Source organism: Brachyistius frenatus, unplaced genomic scaffold (genome assembly GCF_029030835.1).
Source record: "Brachyistius frenatus isolate BFR_SWC_R1_liver_20210118 unplaced genomic scaffold, ASM2903083v1 Contig_115, whole genome shotgun sequence".
Classification (NCBI taxonomy): domain Eukaryota; kingdom Metazoa; phylum Chordata; class Actinopteri; family Embiotocidae; genus Brachyistius; species Brachyistius frenatus.
The window spans coordinates 154,708-175,008 of record NW_027210714.1 but is presented as its reverse complement, the minus strand read 5'-3'; the positions used below and the strand labels follow the sequence as shown (position 1 = coordinate 175,008).

The window sequence follows — 20,301 nt, the reverse complement described above, 5'->3', positions numbered from 1 at the left end:
GTTATACTTCATGCATCCGATGCTCAATTAAGCTACTGACCACATGCTTACATGAAATAGTGATATGAAAATGTAATATATTCTCAAAATATATGATAATATGACATTGACTGGGTAATTCCGCATAAGTAGATGTATCTTATCGGCTTTTTCTTGTTATTAAGTATTTTTGCGCTTGTTCTTTTGCTGCTTTCATTCCATCTGAAAGAATTCTTTCACCACCAGCAGCAGAGGACATGCATTAACAGCAAGGTCATTGTTGCCGACGTCTTTAATGCAACAATGCAGACTGACCCAATTAAGTAGCAGGAAAAGACAATCACAAGCGTAGTAGTGGTACTACTGATGAGCCTGTGTTTGTGTGCTGAAGCGGGGAGCGAGTAGGGAGGACGCCAGTCAGGGGTGGGAAGTCCGGTCCCTTTTCCTTTCTTTTTTTTTTTTTTTTTTTTTGATGGCGGGTGGAGTGGTGGAGCCGAGCGACGGTTCACCCCAGAGACCTCCCTCCCTCCCAGCTCTGGGAAACAAAAGGGGCCTTTTCTCTGAGGAGCACTGTGACGTGGGAGGCGGCTGTGAATGTGGGCCATGTGTCAGGGCTGCTGCTGCTGCTGCTGCTGCTGCTCCATTTGTCTGCTCCCCCCCCCTCCCTCCCCTCCCCGACTCCGGTGCCTGCGCAAGCCTCCAAAATTTACACCGTCGTTAACTTTTTGAGTCACTGCTCCACCGCGATTGCACGGGCCCCCGCGTGCGTTTGCTCAGACCTGCGGTGATGCTTGCCATTCTTCGACAGTGTAAGGTGCCGCTGAGAGAGAGAGAGAGAGAGAGAGAGAGAAAAAAAAAGTCATTAAAGACCGGCTGAGTAATTTAAAGATCGCTTGACACGCTCCGCTCCGAGCTCGGATACCACACGGAAGAACACGTGTGGGATTTAAGTCGGCTGCGAGGCCAGCGCATACTCTTGCAATAGATTTGGATTATTGTGCAGTTGCATGAGAGGCGTTACGCAGCGAGTTCGCGTTTACGCCGTCATAGCCGCCCGTGGGACGTGCAAGCTGCTCGAGACCTCTCCGTGCGCCAAGGCCCGAGAAGGAAACGGGGTAAACACAGCCCTTGTTAAACGTGCTGTGCAGCAGACTGACGCACCGAGGGCCCCTGGCCTTTAATCAGCGGAGTGACAGGAGTGAAAGAAGGCTGTGTTTCCGAGAGAAGATAGGAGTACAACGGGATGGGGGGGTGGGTGGGGGGGGGGCAATGTTCTGCGCCACACTCGCTCACAACCCCCACCAGCACCGACACAACAGGGTGGTGGTCGCTTCTGAACCGTCATTGGACCGCAGCACGGTCTTATCTGCTGTAATGACAATTCACATCATACTTAAGCATTTAGGCCACAGATGTCCCACAGTACTTTGTGTTAAACGATTCCGGCGTATTAATGGTGCGTAACATTTGTTTGCTTTCCCGTAATTGCAAGGTTACCGCGTTGGCTTCTGCTCCACACGTACACAAAACGTTTTCTCCGACATCCAGATATTACCCACGCTCCACAGAATATTTACAACGGTGAAACAGAACTTATGCGACGGAAACGCCGGCAGTGGTTCTCGGGTTTGGGGCCTTCCCCCCACTTGGCAGCTCAAATGTGGTCAGGGTGAAAAGCAATTTAGCAGTGCCACCCAGCCACAAAACATTTCCAGTTGAACAAGTTGAGCAAGTGCCATCTGAAAGCGCTCTGTTTTTATTTTTTCTTCTTCATTTTCATAAAGGAAAAAAGAAGAGGGGCTTGAATGCCGAGAACACAAACTTAACTGTGAGCCCAAACCTCCGAGCGACAGGTTGGTTTTTTTTTTTCTGTGGATGTCGTGTTGACTACAATTTACTGGAGTCATTCAAGACCAAGCCACAAACTGTGTGTGAGGTACAAATGACTGTAAAGTTCAGTCAGAGCTGCGTCTGAACAGAAGGAGACGTATGAAGGTCATAAAAGCCGTCTGACATCAAAGAGCTGTCCGTGCTCGCTGGGTTCGGTCCAGGAGGTGTCGGGGATTGTCGGATCCGAGATGTGATCAACCCACCGGTTTCCAACTGGACTCCCTCACAGTGAAGGAGCCCCCCCCACCCCCACCCCCACCCCTCCCGCAGACAGTATAACAGACAGTTATAAAACTGAGGTCAGCTGTGAGCCTTCAGACCTTTTGCAGACCGAGACAGTTAGTTTACACTGCAGGGTGACATACGACCACCAGTTCGCCTGGATTATACACACGCGCACGCTCGGGTACGGCACCATGGGGGCATGCTTTGTGTCTAAGGGGGGGGGGGGGGGGCAAGAGAAAGGCTTGAGTAGGCAGTTGAGCAGGGGTCGTGTCCCATGAGGGGCCTGTGACGAGCGTGGCCACATTAGCAGAGTACAGACTGCTCTTGTGTATGAACTGAGACACGTTTCAGATTGCCTGTGAGGACTCTTGGGGAGGAATGGGGTGGGGTTCGAGGGAGGGGGGGGGGTGGTGGTGATGGAGGGGGCAGCGAGGACAGGGAGGAAATTCAGGCTTCGCTTCCAACTTCTGAAGTTTCAGAGCCGTCCCACACTACCGAGAGCTGTTGGCACGGCTGCCCACGAGGGAAGGAGGGTGATGAAATGTGGGGAAAACATGTGGCTTGGGCGAGTAAGAGCAATGAGGCCTCGGCGCGGACCAGCGCTCCGCACACAGAAGGGAGTGGGACAAATAACTGTGAGCTGTAAAAACAAGTGCATGTTTCCACGGATAACGGTGCATTCAGGGCTGCAGGTGTGCGGCGTTGTCTGGTCAGCTGACCCCGCTGTTTCCTGTCAAACAGGAAGAGGCAAACGAGCGGAGATGAAAGTTCAAGGTGACGCACAGCTGGCAGTTGTTAAGGTGGGTAAATGCAGGTGCGCGACAAGAACAGCAGTCTGTGTGCCGTGTAAGAGGAGCCTAACCCAAACAGATGACACACAAACGTATGTGAATGTAGCGTAAACTCTGCAAAGATGAATGTGTGTAATGATGTCAGGGGGCCTCAGTGTTAAAAAAAAAAAAAAAAGGGGGTATTATGGTAAAACGTATGTTTCAGCTTTCAGATATTGAAAAATTAGTCAGTGAAAGTCACAAATCTCCTCAATGCCACATTTCTTAAAAAAAAAAAAAAAAAAAAAAAAAAGAATCCCCAACTTTGTCTTGGGTTCTGTTACAAAATGCTAACTTTGTGCGTTTGATGCCCCCAGGAGAGCGTCGTAGCGCTGGGTGCTGGAGACCGGGCAGGTTACCTTCAGCATAAGAGCCACATTCTCCTCTTAGTCCTAACCGACGCATTCTGCAGGGCTCGCATCCCCGAGGTGTCAATCAGTTGATCAAATAAAAAAAAAAAAAATGAGATCATCAGCTTAATGGTGGTAGAGGGAGAGGCTGGCGGAGGGAACTTTTGGGACGGAGCCATGATCATGTTCTGGTGTGACTACAGAAGCAGATACATGTCCAACCAAAGTGACTCATAATTCGAGTGTATGGAATTAGATTTGTGTCAAAAATATTCAGACAAACCTTATTAAATGTATATACAGTGAACCCTCGTTTTTCGCGGGGGGTTACGTTCCAAATAGAAACCGTGATAGGCGAAATCCGTGAAGTAGTAACCTTTATTTTACAATTGAAATAGATAGAACTGGACATTAAATATATCTACGTTACATATAGTCGTAATGTGATTTCAATGCACGATGCAAATCCGTGAAGCAGCGAGACCGTGAAAGGTGAACCGCGTTAAAGCGAGGGTTCACTGTATATATATATAAAAAAAAGACAATTATTTATTCATAAATTCTTATTTGTGTTTAAAATGTAGTAAGTTTTTGTTTGAATATTAAGACACAAATCTGATTCCATACACGTAGACTAAATAGGAATGACATTTGCAAGAAAAATGCACAAAAAGCTCAGAGAAATGACGAGGAGTTCATAACTATGAACTATATTTCTGGATTTGTTGATCGTAATCAATTGTTTCGTTTTTAAAAATGTCTGGAAAATTAAGAGTGAATGCCAGATTCAAGTTCCCAGAGTCCAAAGTATAGTCTTTCTATTTGCCTTTTTAGTCTGGGAATGTTAGTGCAGCAGATATTCAGGCATAAATCAAAGTATAGGACAGTAGAGCCTCGAGTGTATTTCTCAGCTGTGGATGAAGACTTCCTTTGATTTTGGTTTTCACAGTTTATAGGTGAAAACAGCAATTTTCACAGCAGAGAAGCAAAAACGTGCAAAAAAACCAACAACCTTTTACTCTCAACCTACTGAGACTAAGTACACTTAACGCCTGTCAACACGCAGTTCAACTGTAGACACAATTCAGATGCAATAAAAGCACAAATGTGACAAACTGACGTACAAATCACCTTCAACTGGATAATCAAACCCCACAGCTTCAGTCACTCAACGATCTGACAGTCTGTCGATATGTCCCCTGGCTGTGAGATCATACATGTCCAGACATGTCTCCTGAAATGAGGTCATCTCATTTATCTGAAAGGTAATCTCCCAGCGTGCGGCGACGGGCGAACGAATCTGTGCTGCGCCCGGGGAGGAATACATCACTGTTTACCTATCATGGCAGCCGGCGGAGGTAAACTGTTTGCTAATTTGTAACTCGTGTAAAACGGGTGGATGACCTCGCGCTGGCCTGAGAGGTGTGGTTAACAACCAGCCAGCTCTGGGTCATATGCCTGTGTTTGTGTGCAGCGACGATGGGCCTGCCAAGAGGAGGCGTTGAGCACCGTGGCCTAGATCCCTTTAGATACTGCACTTCCATGAACTGAAAAAAAAACAAAACTAAAAAAAACCTAGTTAAAGGCCAAGTGAATTCATTCGAGAATAGTCAAATCCACGTTTAATAGCTCCACGCGAGGCCAACAGGCAGTAACATAATGGACAAAACACTGAGTCAAACAATGTGCAGGCTGTTAGAAAAACTGAGTACCAGCTGCTTGTACTTTGCTGTGTACATTAATATTTATTTCCGAATCAGAAATAGGAGTGGTACGCCCGGCTCAGACACGGTTTCATAATACTTCATAGCATTTCATTATGTCTAATTGCCCAATAACATTCAAGCTTGTGTCAGCTAATGGTGAAATGAACCAGAAAGGCCTCAATGAATCACTTGGCAATGGGCTTTTGTTCTTGTTGAATGTATTTGGTACACTGAAACCTCGGGGGCAGCGATTGAGAATCGTTTGTTTTACGCCCCACTTCCAAAGCCCTCAATGATCCAGCTGGCACACCGAGGCCCAATAACCAATTTTTCTTCCCCGTCCCCCACTTCATCATTTCATCTAACCTCACTGTTAGATACTACATCTCATGAGTGGCTTTTAGCAGTGTAACTGGCAGGGACAATCCCCAGCAGAGGCGGCTTAGAGTCAAGTAAATAAAGATAAGCGGTTGTAGATTTGTGATGCTTCGGTCTGATGATGGAGCGCTCGCTTCATTTTTGTTTACAGAGAGGGAAACATGAGCTCAAGCACCAGCATAATTCATCACATTTGGGCGGGTGCTGTATTTATCATCTCCCAGACCAGCTCACTTCCCATTTCCAGCCATTTGTTGTTGTAAAACAAAAGCTGCTCCGATATGAATTCCAGTTTGAACCAGAGCCGAGGCTAAGATTTTCCCAGTGCTTTCAGACTTTGAGCCCTTAGAAAAAAAAAAAAAAAAAAAAGTTCTGTGACAATGACTCGGGGAAGATTTCACATATTTTCACACAGACTACTGAATCATCTTTATTTACAATAATCAAAGAGTTACAGACTACTTTCTCGCTGCTGCGTAAAAAGGTCAAGCATGCGTTGTGTTTCCCCACATACGACACTTGTGGCATTTCCAGTTCGACGACAAGCCGTCCTCTGGTACAGTAGCTGGTCGACGAACCCGAGCGAGCAACACGAGCAGGGAGTCTGAACACACAGCAATACTTTCCCCATCAAACTGTCAGTCAGCAGCTGGTTACTGTCACATTGATGTCAACTTGAGGCATCTCATCTATGCCAACCACGTACTGACAAATGTACAGTGCAGCTCTGACGCGTGTTCTCAGCGCTCTCGCGCAGACGTCGGCCGCAGCTCTGCACATTTGATTCTAGTTTGTTTACCTCTAGCGGCAGTCGTTCCCACGTTTTGACAGTACAGTGACTATTGACGGTTTATTCAGGACACGCTACATATTCGGAAGGTTTTGTTAGTTTTTTCCCCCCCGCACCGTTTTGACATATTTTGTTGAAACGGTCTCTGCGGTACACCCTTCGCTTTTAAAAAAAAAATTGTTAATGCTACTCGGCGCGCAGCCCGCGTCGCCCCGGGGTCCCGGCGGGCGAGGAGTCCCCCCCCCCACCCCGGCGTCCGCTGCCTCGCGCTCAGTGCCCCCTCCGATTGAGGATCTCGTCCACGGCCTGGGCCAGGTTGTCCACGGTGCCGTCAGCCGTCACCGCCGGGTGCCTCTCGTCGCTCGGCCTGAGGGGAGGAGAAGCAGAAGCAGAAGCTTGAGGACACGCGCCGCAGGGACAAACAGCCGCCGCGACAAACAGCCGCCGCGCACGAGAGTCCGCAAACAAGGTGGAGTAGCAGTTTGATGCCGTCGGCCGCGTTAACAATCGCCGAACGGACAAACGGTTACCCCCCCCGCGGGGCCGTCCCGCTGCGGGTTTCGTGTCCACTTGGAATTATCATAAGCGTTTTTCAAAACGCGTTTGTGCCGTGTTGCCGTGTCTCCGCGTTTATAAGTATCTGCAGCTGTTCGGCAAAAGCCCGTGCGGGGTGGTGCGCGTTTTCTGTCTCTTTCACCGGCTGTCGCAGTGTTCCAGACCTCTCCAGTATATCTGCAGGCAAATAAAACAAGACCAACTGGGGACTTTAATGAGAACGGCTAATTCCAAAAATACCTTATTCTAAAAATAAAAGCCGGATCGTTATTTTGTGGTGGTTTCTAACGAGGGGGGTCGGGACCCGAATGAAAGATGCTGCAAATCTGAGAGGACGGCAAGTTATGGGGAGAAGAAAAACACATTTGTGCCACTCATAATTATTTACCGATGTTAGTCGAAGCTCGCGGTTTAGCCATGCCAGTAGCACGGCTCTACGGGTCTCCTTTCTTTTCTTTGCACTTGTGTTTTGTACAGACGCCCTATCAATCGGCATTGACTGCACTCGGTACTTAGTGCAAATTGGAAAATGCTCGCGCGCTGGCGCACAACGCTAAGAGGAAGAACATGGACAACTTTATAGTTGCTCAGCTTTAACAGGCTAGCTTTTCGCTCAAACCTGTGCTTTGCAGCACAGCCTCATAGAGATGCATGGACTTGCTTCTTATTAGATATTGGATAAACTGGATAGACATTTGTACATTAGTGTGTAATAATCAAATGAATTTCCGTGTTTCTATATGTGATATGTTGAGAAATAAATAATAAAAAAAACACTAACAAATGTCATAGACCACAAACTGTCAGGAACCGCTGACCGAAGCCACGATTAGAACATGTTCCCACCTGGTTTCCTAAATTGTGGGAAAGCTGTGGGAGGCATGCGGCAGCCTCGCCGATCTCCCCGCTGGCTACTGCCATTGTTTGGCTCAGGGCCCGGTGATGGATGCAGATTTGGCTGTTTAATCAGCTGGTAGGGGAAATGTAATCCATTCGGTGTGGCACCAGGCTCGGGCCGGCGTGCACCGCCCTCCTTCCTCCCTGTCACATCAAAAGGCCGAGACACCCCCCCTTCATTCATCTGCAGGACTGCCCAGGAGTCCGGCTCATTTATGAAGTGGTGCCTAAAGACACCCCACCCCCACCCCCTCCCTCCCCGGGCTGCCTTGACCGGGCTCTGTGTGCTGCCTCTGTTCCCCAGTCACAGGTTTGGCGCTCCAGATGGGGACTCTTTGTCTGGCCCTGGGCGTGCAGCGCACACCACTATTAATCCTGCCTTCTGAGAGCCTGCAGAGGACCATGGCAAATATTTGTAAGCCGCCCAAGTGTAGCGACAGAAAGAAGAGGCCAGTGGTCTGTGTGTGTGTGTGTGTGTGTGTGAGGGGGTGGAGGGGGCTTGAAGAGAGGCGTTGAATACTGAAGCCACGTTGAATACGGGGGAAGCGGTGCCATGTGTTTACGCATGTCTGTCAGCTGCCAGCGCTTTGGGTTATGCGAGCTGGTCCACTAATGGTCGGGGTGTTATGTCTCCTGTGCTGGATTACTCCCGCACCCTTTTCAGCCCGAGGACTGATTGAGTTCACACACGCACGTACAGGCAAGAACTCACCAGCAAGTTAGTCACATGGCTCTTATGTTTCAAGGAGCGAAGCGTCGACCACTCCGTCTCTCCAACCTGACGCTTTTTTAAAAAAAAATCTCCCCCGGCCTCCGTCTTTTAGACACGCACGCACGCGTGTGCACGCGTGTGCGCGCGTGTATTCATTTTGCCGCTTTCCTGCCGCCGGCATGAATAATGAAGGAGCAACCAGGTCAATGTGACCATGCAAAATTCAGCACAAAAGCAGCTAGTGTTACCGGTGAGGTAATGTGCGGCTCGCAGCGTGTCCGTCAGGTCAATGCAGTATCAATACACGTGAAGAGATAGGTTTGGTCCTCCAGCTTGACTGACACTGCGCAGCCTTCACGTTAAGGATGAGGTCAGCTATGAGGTAGGAGGTGGAGAGCGGCCAAGAACTTAGTCCAACACAGCTGCTACCACGCTGAAAGAGCAAACGGCTTCATCAGAAAGTTGGTAAATGATCACAAGGTTGTGGTTGTTGAGTGGGCGAAGAATTACAGACGCAGTAAAGATTGTGGGTTGTCCTGTGAACAAGTGCAGTTGCTGAGTTTCATATTGATGCAATTTATCAACCAAGATGGCAAACATTCACTGGTTGCAGATTAAGCAACGAGAAGGCAAAGTTTCCTTTTGTGTGACATTCCATTCTCATTGACAACGAGTCAGCTTCTCGCCCGCAACAACACAACCGTGGCTCCTCCCTCGAACTTCTTTCTGTTCCCCAAAATGAAGTTCAAGCTGAAGGGTCAAGGGTTTGACTCTTTGGAGACAATCGGGTGCGGATCGCAGATGGTACTTGACGCGTTTGCAGAATGGGACTTCCAGGAAGCGTTCCAAGCTCGCCACGGGCGCAGGGAGCAGCGATCACTGCACAAAGGGGTGGGGGGGTGGGGGGGTTGGGATGATTTCGGCGACCAGATTTCAGTCAGATAAAGTTTATGGTTGTCAGCGGTACAAAGCTTAGAACGTTTTGATCGCACCTCATTTCTTTTCATTTTAGACGGTCATAGATGACAACTTGGGATTGCGGAATTGGTGATGGGCACTTTCATAATCTATTCATCATACATGAGATGAATCAGTTGGTTCAACAAATAACTGGTGCAGTGAAATCGTACGAAAACAACGATTAATTGGAGCCCTAACCTTCGGCTCTGTAATGCCGTTTGTCCTTTAAAAGTTATGAACACTGGCTATTTTAAATGATACTCTTGTAGGTTTACATAAGATTATCTTCATAAACAACAAGTCACCTGTAATATCAGTCAACAAGTAATCTGAATCACTGTTCCGCGAGCTTTAAAAACGGGTACATATGTACCTCTAATCCCCTACAACAACCATGACATGACAGTGGAGTAGCCAGTTGTGCGAGCTGGACACAACGTGGGTATCAAGTAAATACTGCAGAGGCAGTTTAGGAGTAGAGTGGCTTAGAGTGGCATGCGGATAGATATATAACCTGATACTTGGCTCTATAAAACACAGAGATAAAGTTTTGCAAGGAAGGGCTGAGCCTCTGTGAAATGAAAGGGGATACGGATGATTCATAGAGTGAGCGTACTCGTTTGTGAAAGTCAAAGACACAGAGTTTGACACAGAAATAGAGAAATGGGGGTTGTTTAACTTTATGACATGAGGTGCAGCTTCATCTTTGTTGCGCTCTGATAATCAGCTGATCTTCAAGGTAGCCGACCGCAGGGTGAAAGGCACTGCGACCTTCCCGTCAGTTAATGTTTAACACACGGGAACATACACAAAGACGCACGTGCGATTAGAAGGAAGCAAAACTGTCACATGCTGTGGGCCCGATTTCAATTTACACTTCTCTCTTAACCTCTTCACCTTTGCTGAGTCGGCCTTTTTGCTTGACAGAGCGCAGATAAAACAGATAAAGACGTGCATGAGGGCAGAGATGGAAAGTTCACCCCGAGCCAACAGTGCATGACTGTCAGAGAGGAGATCTGGTCTGGAAGCAGTGACATACAAAACACAATTCAGGAAATCTGGATATAAACTGCCTGCTTTCCACACAGTAATATCTTGCTTTTATGAATCTGCTGTACAGAGTGTAGATCATCTATTATAGTAGGAATACTGCAAACCGCTTATGAAAATGACTTGAGCAGTCAATTCAAATTGAGACGACAGTTTCTACAAGACTGAAATGATGAATGAAAGTGGTAAGAAACTCTAAAGAGGGCAGAACATTTGTGCCTAAATGAATGGTATGCTGGCTAAAGCAAAAAGTATTTCACTTGCAGAAGCAAAGTGTGTTCAAAGTCAACATACCATATACAAGACACACACATCAAAAAAGAGGAACAGGAATAACAAATGGAAACTTACCACCAGGGACACGGCACTGACAAATACATATGGGCATGTAACTATTATTAAAATCCACATTTTCAGGTCTTCAAATTTTTATAATGTCGTTTCCTCTGTAAAACACTCTGCCCCAAATAAATAAAAACTATATAACTTGAAGTATTTTGTAATGTGAGCAGCCACCTGGCCACATAGTGAGGAGTCACATTTATGAGAGCTACAATAACCACCGAAAGGAAAAGAGTCGGTCTGCCAGTGAGAGACACAGAGAGAAATGGAAAAACACTCAACCCAGCTCATTGTGTAGTTGTTCATGCCAGACAAGTGGCGGCACCATCAGCCAAAACACCGCCTTTTCTCACAACACAACCCGAAGGATCACATGGCCCGATAACATATGCAGCCTTTATGTTCAGCCGAGCCTTGTGGGTGACGTAAGATGCTACCACAAGACAAAGCATTCTCCGCTCGCCCCGCGGGCGGGGAACGAAAGGTGCGGAGCTGCTTGTGTTTTTCTGACGCTGCAGGAGTCTTGGCCTTGAGGGTGAGAATGTGATCACAGTTCGACGGGCCAGGCTATAAATAAAAGGTCACGGCAGTGAAGAAAGCAAAGACAGCTCCCGTCAGTGGGTTTGTCGCAGCCCGGTTTTTATTTTAATCCGCTTCACTTTTCCTGTCTCTCGTTTCTCTTTGACCCCATATTTACAAGACGCAGATAGATAACATACCCCTGGAACAATACAGCTGTGGCCTTTCATGAAAAACAACCCAACTGAATAGAGGAAACCACCACGTTACGTGCATGTTATGGCAACAGAAATGACAGATGCGGAGTTGGAGCCTTCACATCCTCTGCTGAGTCTGACCACGCAGCAGTCATTATCACCTTACAGTACAAAAGCTGTATAATGTTGAATCACGGTCAGCAAACAGCTGCAGCATGCTTTTTCACACTCTACACAGATTAGCGGTTCTTTCCAATCGAGCAGGACACAAAGGGGATTCCCTGGTTGCAGCATGAAGAGTCACTTCATTTGTTTTTTTTTTTTTTTACATCCTGTAGCTCGATGAAAAACCTCTTGTGAGTACGAGGGACGTTTTGTGTGTTTGACAGTCAGACAGAATCCTGAACCGTCAGAACCACCCACTGGAAACTTTTTGTCTTTCCCAACCGCAAACACATGCAAGGCTACAACAGGATGTAAACTATAAACCTTCAGTTTCAGTCTCTGAAGTTGAAAGGTTTTTTTTTTTTTTTTTAATCTCCTTAACTAGAAACCTTGTACACGAGTGATCTAAATTTGAAATGCTGAATAACATCATGTTCTCCGAGGCATTTTTCTGCCTTTTGGGCAGCCATTGATTTGATTTCTGTGTGTGAAAATCAACCACAGGACTTCAGTAGAATAACACACTTGAATCACCAATTTATGGCGGGGTCCAGTTACAAAAAGTCCTCAAACCATTTAGCCAATAAAGACCTTCAAATATGACCCACAGGAGTGTTTTCGAAATTAGCCCCCCCTGGTTAGGGTCAGTGAAAGGTCATGTTTTGGGTTAAGATGATGACTCGCATGATGTTGCGCATTAAAGTTACTGCTTCCCTAAGTTTATGCTCACTTTATCGTCATCGCAACGGGAAGCAAAGAGTGGTGTCTTCCTGTTGTATTGAACCATCCATCCAACCTGCCTCCTCCTAACAAGAAAAACCCACATTATATAGTTGACAGTTAATTACAGATTAATTATATGTTAATTATACAGCCGCTGGAGGTCGCTTAACTTTAAAGCATTACTGTGGGTTATGATAAACTGCCAACACAAAAGAGCGATGGGGTCACTTTTTTTGGAGGACAGTCTCTCCAGTTACATTGGGCGTCATGTGGAAGCCAGACTTTTGAGCATGAAGAATGTATGGAATCAAATTCTAATTTAATTTGGTCTTTTTTTTTTTTTTTTAAATAATTGTCTATTTTGAGTGTCACAATGTCACAAGAGCACAATGCTAACTCAATGTTGTCCTCTTTAAGGTCATCCTCCGAGAGTAAAAGGAAACATTTTAAGTTCATTTGAAACTTTTAAAAAGTCATTACAGAGCTTCAAACTGAGCTCTAACCTTTATAAGAGTGTTTCTTGTTTATTTGACCAAATTCTTAAAAATACAAACTTCCTCCACCATTTCACCGCTGTCCTGTCTGTGTTGCGGTCAACGTGCAGAGCTTGATGTGACCCAGATCTATCCACACGCTTTTCATCACCTTGTTATTATTAGCAGTGCTGCTGATGACTTGCTGAGCCTTCATTTGTGTGTGTTTGTATATCTCAACGTGTATGAGTGCTACGGTGGCGGTCTGTGACAACTGAGTCACCTGCTTCTGATACAGAAAATGCATACACGTGGATGCAACCGCACACGCACATGCACACATAAACCATTAGAAGAAAAACGGCTCCAGCAGAAACCAGGCAAAGGCCCAAGTTCCCCCCAGCCAAGCAGCTTGTCAATTGGTAATTGCAAGAGGGATTGGTTCCCCATTGAAACGGCTAAGGGTCTGTGTTCATGTATTTAAGAGGCAGTGCCATGTTTCAGTCTGCCATCTGTGGGCTTTAGCTCTCCGATTCTCTCCCACTCTCACTCATTTTCTTTCTTTCTCTTTCTCACGGGTGGAAAAGTACTGCGGAGGGGCTCAGTGGCCGAGGACTGGGCGGCTCCATTGTCCTGCCGTGGGAGTCTAGTCTCACAGTGAAAAAAAGTTCAGGTTAATTATTAATATCTCATTGACTTATAACGCACGGCATGCTTTAGAGGAGTCTGCAGGCAGGGGAAGCTGTCACCCCGGGGTGGTGAGGGATGGTGGACCAGGCATGGGCACCCAGTGGAGTCTCCTCAAGCTCTTTAACCTCTTTGTGCCGCTACCACCGCATCCTTCTATGATCTGGACTCAATCTGTGGTACACTATTTATGTTCTCGTCTCGCGTCTGTATGAGCCAAAAATAACTTTCAAAAACACAGCTTCAATGAAAAGGAACACAATTTTTGTAGATTTGTTTGGGGGAAGATCCCCACTTTGCATTTTTTTTTTAACTTTCAGTTTAGCTTTGTTTTCTCAGATTAATGACTATATGACTGATCAGGTTGACCTAAAATGACCTTTAATCTGTTACAACAGACAGGGCAGAAATGAACAGGGTATTTCAAAGAGAAAACTACTTGCAGGCTTAAAAAGTTGCTTCACATCAGATTTAATCAGATTTAATGTAGAGCAGTTACAAGGATTTCAACTTTCTTCTTTATTCATAGTTGCAGCTAACTACAACTTCCCCAGTCCCATTTGAATGTCAGATATATTCTAAAAAGTTATGGGATCATAAAGATTTTGTTTTTCCATTTATTGTTTGCAATGAACATTAACGGCTAACCACGCTATCAACAAACCGAATGCCAGTATATGGCATGTACATAGCTACTTTAGCAAAAATAATAACCATGTTTAGTCATTTTTGGGGGTAATATTCTGAATAAAGCTTTGTTTGGCCTTATTTGGCTGAAAGTAACAAAACGTGTTTAGCCATATTTTGGCTAAATATGGGTAAAAATGGCTGCGTTCAGTCATATTGTGGCAGTGTGTTGTGCTGCTTTAGGGGTTTAATACGTTTCTATGGACCTCTATAAACTAGGTGTATTCTAATAGTCTTTATTTTTTTTGCCAAAATACAGTAAAATAAACAGTTTAGATTGCTAACACAATTAACTGTATATCGTTGCACACTGTTAAGTTAGGTGAAGTTTAATGTTTGCAGTGAACCGAATGACTAAATGACTGCGTACATAGCGGTAACATCCTTATTTGGCTACATGTGACTATGGATTCATTTAAATAAATGTTGGCGTGGTATTGCATAATAATGGCAGTTTGACGGGTTTTTTTTTTTTTTTTAAACATTTTTAGTAAACTAAACTGTTAAATTGCCATCACGATGAGCAGTTTACCTTTGCACACAACTACATTTGGAAAATGTCTGCTGCATACAATTTAAGGGCTAACTATGGTAGCGACAAAGGGGGGAAAAAATATGGCTTTGTACATACTGTAGATGTGCATTGACTAAATACTTTGCAAAAATAGCTGTATTAGCTGTATTTCAACAAAAAATACTGGTTTGGAATATATAGAGCATCGACTGGACTGTGATGTAGTGGTTTGCTAAATTTTTATGGGCATTTTGGCCAGGAGTCTTTCTCAAGTAGGCTTCAGCTGCTGTCCTCTGTGAGCAAGAGGAAGCACACAAACAGCCTACAGGCAGTAGATAAGTCAGAACTTGTGTGTTTTCAGTGGGATATTCTATTAAAAGCATAGATGAAAATGGTAAAGAGACAGTGTTCGAAAAAATACAAAGCAGTGTCTTCTAAGTGGGTCTCAATCAAAAAGCAGAGAGCTGGCAAGATGAGGAAATCATTTCCAGGGTTGTTTGTGTTTATATTCCCTCCAAAACTGCCAATTTCAATCCATGGGAATGGGATTAAACTCTTAAGGTAATTAGTATGACTGTGTGGAATTGTGGCAAATGCTGCCCTTGACCGCAATTGTGATGTAACCCTGCCTATATGTTTACGGCAAAGACAATTTAAGAGAAGGGTGTTGAAATGAACAGCCCATCCTGCCTTGGAAACAAGATAAGGTGGGAGCAAATGGCCGGGAAAGAAAATCCTACCAACAACAGCTTTCACGTGTTATCTGTTAAAAAGGAGGGAAATCCAGCAGTGGAAATAGAAACCTTATGCAACATGTATTTTCCTATTTTTTATACCATTCAAATATCCTGCCAAGGCCCTGCTGCTGACTGACTAAGGCCATGCAGAGAGCTGTGAGAGGCCGGCCAGACATCACTGTCCTCTACTGCATAATGCATTTTTATTATGAAGCATAATGTTAGCAGTATTTTTTTTTTTAACTTCTTGCCATTATACCGTATGCTAACAAGTGTTCGAATATCCAATAGAACAGAATACAGAGATTTATATAACGTACAATGATAATTATGCATAATTTATCTTTCTTGCCCGAAGACAAACGCTGTTTATTCAATCTGTGTGTTCGCAGGAGAACAAAGAAAACCCAAACGGGTCAGAGTGCTCTTGATTTCAGTTCCTCTGATCATCAGGGGGGATCTGGACACAAAAGAGGGTCCCTGTGGATTCTGCTTCAGTTCAAAGGCCATATTGTGCACTTCTAGTACGATTCCCTGGATTGGTGCAAAGAGTCACTGCCATGGTGCCGAGGCAAAAACAGACATAAACGACACATTGAGAAATACTGTAGCTGTCGAGATGACAAGCATTTGACAGGTTCACAGCCCACAGCCCCAGCGGAGAGGAGTGAACCGAGATAACTTCACTTCCTTCCCCCAAAGACAAAACTAATGTGCTCACAGTGGTTAAGAGGACAGGGTGTGGGACCGTGCTGTTGTACAAGACATTATAAAAATGCCTGCACTCTTGTCTACTGAGGAAAACACGTTCCAAAGATTAGGACAGCAAAAAGCACAGAGAAAGTGTGACTCAAGCAGAACCTGCTCAGGCACGACTGCACAAGAAATCCAGCTCTGTACAAATGTGCTTCAAAAGGAGAATTAAAGGCATGAAAGTGGGCGAAACGATTTCATAACAGTTTTGCACACAAGCAAGGCCTTGAAGTACGTAAAGCACATGTTGCAGACAATCACTCCCCCTCTGACGGGCACACACTTGAAACCATGTACATTATCATAGCCGCTGACGCCATAGGACACCACTGGAGGACTGAAAGATAACCTAGGCTGAAATACAGTATGTACCTGGAGAGCCATCCCAGGGGCAGCGCTCAGCGTATAAAGGAGATTAGGCTGCAACCACAGCCGTGCACACAAGACACGGCCACCCTGTCAAGGTTCAGTGTCACAGATCTGCAGAGGACAAAGCCCATCCACAAACCTAACACTGCTGTCTTATGTTCTGTCTAATGTCTGTTTGATTCAAAAGAATGGAGATCTGATAGGCTGTTTGTGTCAGATGGGGGAAGAGGCTCACCTTTGTGTGGACGCACATAATGCAGGGAGAGCTTTACACTTTACAAGTCTTTCATTCAGCCGGTGTATTTAATCAGGGTGGAAGAGTTGTTGACTCCGTTTTGCATACACAAATGTGTACACGAAACAGTAAGAATAATAATGAAAAAAAGATGCTGCAAATAATGATAGAACAAACATGATAAGAAAACACTCGTTTCAACTTCCTTGTTGGAGTTTCACATCAAAGATATCAAGACTTTTTCACAGCTACAGTACCTACTAAAATAATCAATACTAAATTGCAGTTAATTGCCTATTCTTTGCTTAAATTTGAGCGGGTTTATGAATGATTTCTTTTGATTGTCTGTATCTGCCCGACTGCATCTGACGATTTAATTATGGGCTTCATGTTTAAAATAGCTGCATCTCCCGTGCAGTTCTTTCTACATCGATGCGAACCAAAGCTAATTTAAAACATGCCGTTTGTCCTTAGTTTCACTTGGTAATGAACAACTATAAATACGTACAAAGTAGCTAATTAAGACCCACATTTATCCGCTGTGACTACAAGACCGGAGATATCTGTAAATTAATGCATTAAAGCTCAAAAGTTGGAACGTGAGTTGTTTTTTTTTTCCTGTTCTTTACAGTTCTGCCAACATGACCATGAATGCAGCATTAAACTGATGAAATGTTCTCTCTCTAGCATGTTCTTCCAGAACCATGCTCACATCAACATGTTTGCTTTTATAAATACAGTGGACTGTGAGTTTGTGCAAGCCAGTCCCAGCACAGAAAAATGACCGAAGGAAAACTAATCTGTATGGTAATCACATGGCTACTGACCCCCGTGCAATGCTTATTTCCTGTTGCGTCCCTCAGTGATGGCCGCAGACAGAGTGCACGAACCAGGGTGCGGTTTCGGTAAACGGGTTCATAGTTTGCACCATCAGGGACTAGTTTTCTCCTGAGAGGTTTAATCTGGCTCAGCCTGCTTGTTTCCCAACATTCACATTAGCAGTCAAGCGTCGGCCACAGAGAGAGAGAGGTTTACAGTGTAAACCATTTTGAAGATGGTTGCTGCTGTGTGAAAATGTTTGCTAAGTGCTCGCTAGGAGATTCCAGAGTGGGGCTTCTTCTAATTCGCTGGCCCTCATTCAAAAATACCTATAAATATAGGGTTGGTATCTGACTCATCACCACACGGTTTTCGCCTGAGCAGAATTACACGTATCAGTGCTGAAGCTGTATGTTTTAAGCTGAAATACTTTTGATTGTGACAGACACAGCGCACAGAGAAACAGACTGCCGTCTCGCAGTAGCAATTAATCTGGTTTACAAATAGCATGAAGGAACAGCGTGCTGTGAATCGGCTTTTATGAAGCTTCAAAGCTTCCGCAGTATCTGTGCTGATGCAGTTCCGTGAAGATAAGAGAACAGAAACAAAGAACACGGGACCAGCCGAGGCCGCGGACTGTGGGGGATCGCTGTTCAAAAAGACAACATGGAGGGGGCCGCAGGACGGAGAAAACAAAGACGGCACACTCCCAACCTGAATGCTCCGTCTGTATCGTACGCTTGTGACTCTTGAGATTGAGCCTTACAAGGCTGCAGGGCTGGGGATGATCCGACGCTGTCCGATGATGGTGCCAAGCCGATACCTTTTCAAGACAACAACCCAAAACACCCACCTCCTCCATTTTAAAGCGGCACCCATACATATTTTCATATTAACAATGGATCAAATGACTAATATAAAAGCGGTACTTTTAGTAACAGACCCGAAGAGAACAATCACCCCAACTCTGCAGTTCCTCTCGGCCCAGTGGGGCGCTGTGACGTCTTTCATTTTGGTTCATTGTTTTGGTTTTACGTCTGCAACTTCACTGTTTTGGTTCAGGCACACCGTTGGCGTCAATCCCGTTGACACCCACAGCAGATAAATCACCGCTCGCTACGTTCCCAGCACCAAACGGCAGACAAACGAAGCGGGCGACTAACTGCCGACTTCGACGGTTTCACAGCTAAAAGAGCAAGATATCCCTCTCAAAAGGTGTACGGCCTGACATAGACTCGCATTCATCAGTCGGCCATAAACATGAATCCAAATGAATGCCAATGTTGCTCCGTGTCAGGTGGGAACTGTTTCCTGACAAGTTCACCCAACAGCTTAATAAGGCGGTAATAAGTCGATGTTGTGTTTACAGCGGGACTCCAAGAGGCCGTAAAATCCACGAGTACAGCTTTAATACCAAAACTGTGCTTATTATGGACACGTTTCGATAAGAGAACTCTCCTTTTTAACACAATTATCCGTACTTCTCCAGTGGATCAGTGCTAAATTGATGTTTACATCAACAGCAGTCTGAGAGCTTCTCCTGCAGACAGTTGAGTCTTATCACAACGACCAAGAGTACAAGTCAAGACAAGAACCACGAACTCGGTGATGATTTTCAATATGCAACAGATACTATGTGGTATGGAAAGTATTCAGAAAGTATTCAGGTTTCATACAGCTATTAACACTTTGAGCACCATTCAACACATACTGAAATGCCAGAGCAAAGGTTGGACCGGAGCGCGGTGTCGGCAGATTGCTCCCATGTAGCTGATTAACATCAGCACTCGCATCTCAGGACTCCTGCTCTAATTTCCATCCACTTTTCAGCAGTGGGCCCCTCTTTTGCAAACCTGGTGTACATTAAAGAGCAAAGGGCTCTGTGGCTCCCCTGAGGTGCGCTAACTTTCCCTCGTTATTTAAGAACAAGGGAAAGTTGACTGCTTGCAGAACACTACGCTGCTACAGTTACCCCGACATCGTGCCCAATCAATCGTCTGACAGCCATTACCGCTAAACTTTTGCTCTTTCTGTACATACATACATAGTATAACATACATCCTTTTAGTTCAATCTGATACTGTAAAATATTGTACATTTTGGTTTTTAACCGATTAAAGTTAGATTACATGCGAGGCATATTTTCAATTCCTCCTTAATCAAGCCATTTAGAGAGAGAAAAAAAAAAGATTTACCTTGAATTATCTGTTTGAAAGAGTTTACTGTGACGATCGCAAAAAAGCAGACCGAAAGTCTCTGAATGGTCTAAATACGGCTTGAAGTATTACAGGACTCCTGCAGTACCCGCTGAGAAAGAGTATGTCAAGTGCAAAGCTTTTAATATAAGTAGATATGATTTGATTTGTCTGTGATATGTATCTTTCTCCCTTCCTGTCTCGTCTCGGTGTCTGAGGCATTTGGAGCTGTCTTTTTCTCCGAGTCTGATGGGAAGTGGAGGCCTGCGCAGCATCTGGTTGACTTGGAAACAGCTGTGTTTTCACAGATCCGACTGCGGGTTTATAGCTGCTCAAAGAAAGCCTGGGTTCACTGGGCCTGTTTGGCTAAACAATGTTAAATCTCACGACTCCCCCCTGACTCCCACTGAAACACTGTTAATGTCACAGTCACTACGCCTCGTAAGGGATCTGGAATATTTTGAGGGTTTTATGTTTGATACATATATGACAGCTCACTTTAAATATCATAAATTCTTATTTGATCGAAAACTTTTTACATAAAAACGTTTTATTTCCTCCTCC

At 45.1% G+C, this 20,301-nt stretch overlaps 1 protein-coding gene across 2 annotated transcripts in view; it reads right to left on the bottom strand.

Moving 5' to 3' along the window:
- lhpp (phospholysine phosphohistidine inorganic pyrophosphate phosphatase) overlaps positions 1–20,301 on the bottom strand; it is a 43,647-nt gene that overhangs the window by 17,491 nt on the left and 5,855 nt on the right. The window contains exon 7 of one of the 2 annotated variants that reach the window (XM_069713124.1): positions 5,761–6,515. The exons of the other annotated variant lie outside the window; for it this stretch is intronic. Within the exon in view, the coding sequence (XP_069569225.1) occupies positions 6,419–6,515 (97 nt within the window). The 3' untranslated portion in view covers positions 5,761–6,418. Of the gene's footprint in view, positions 1–5,760; positions 6,516–20,301 lie in introns of those variants that run through there. 2 annotated transcript variants of the gene reach the window in all.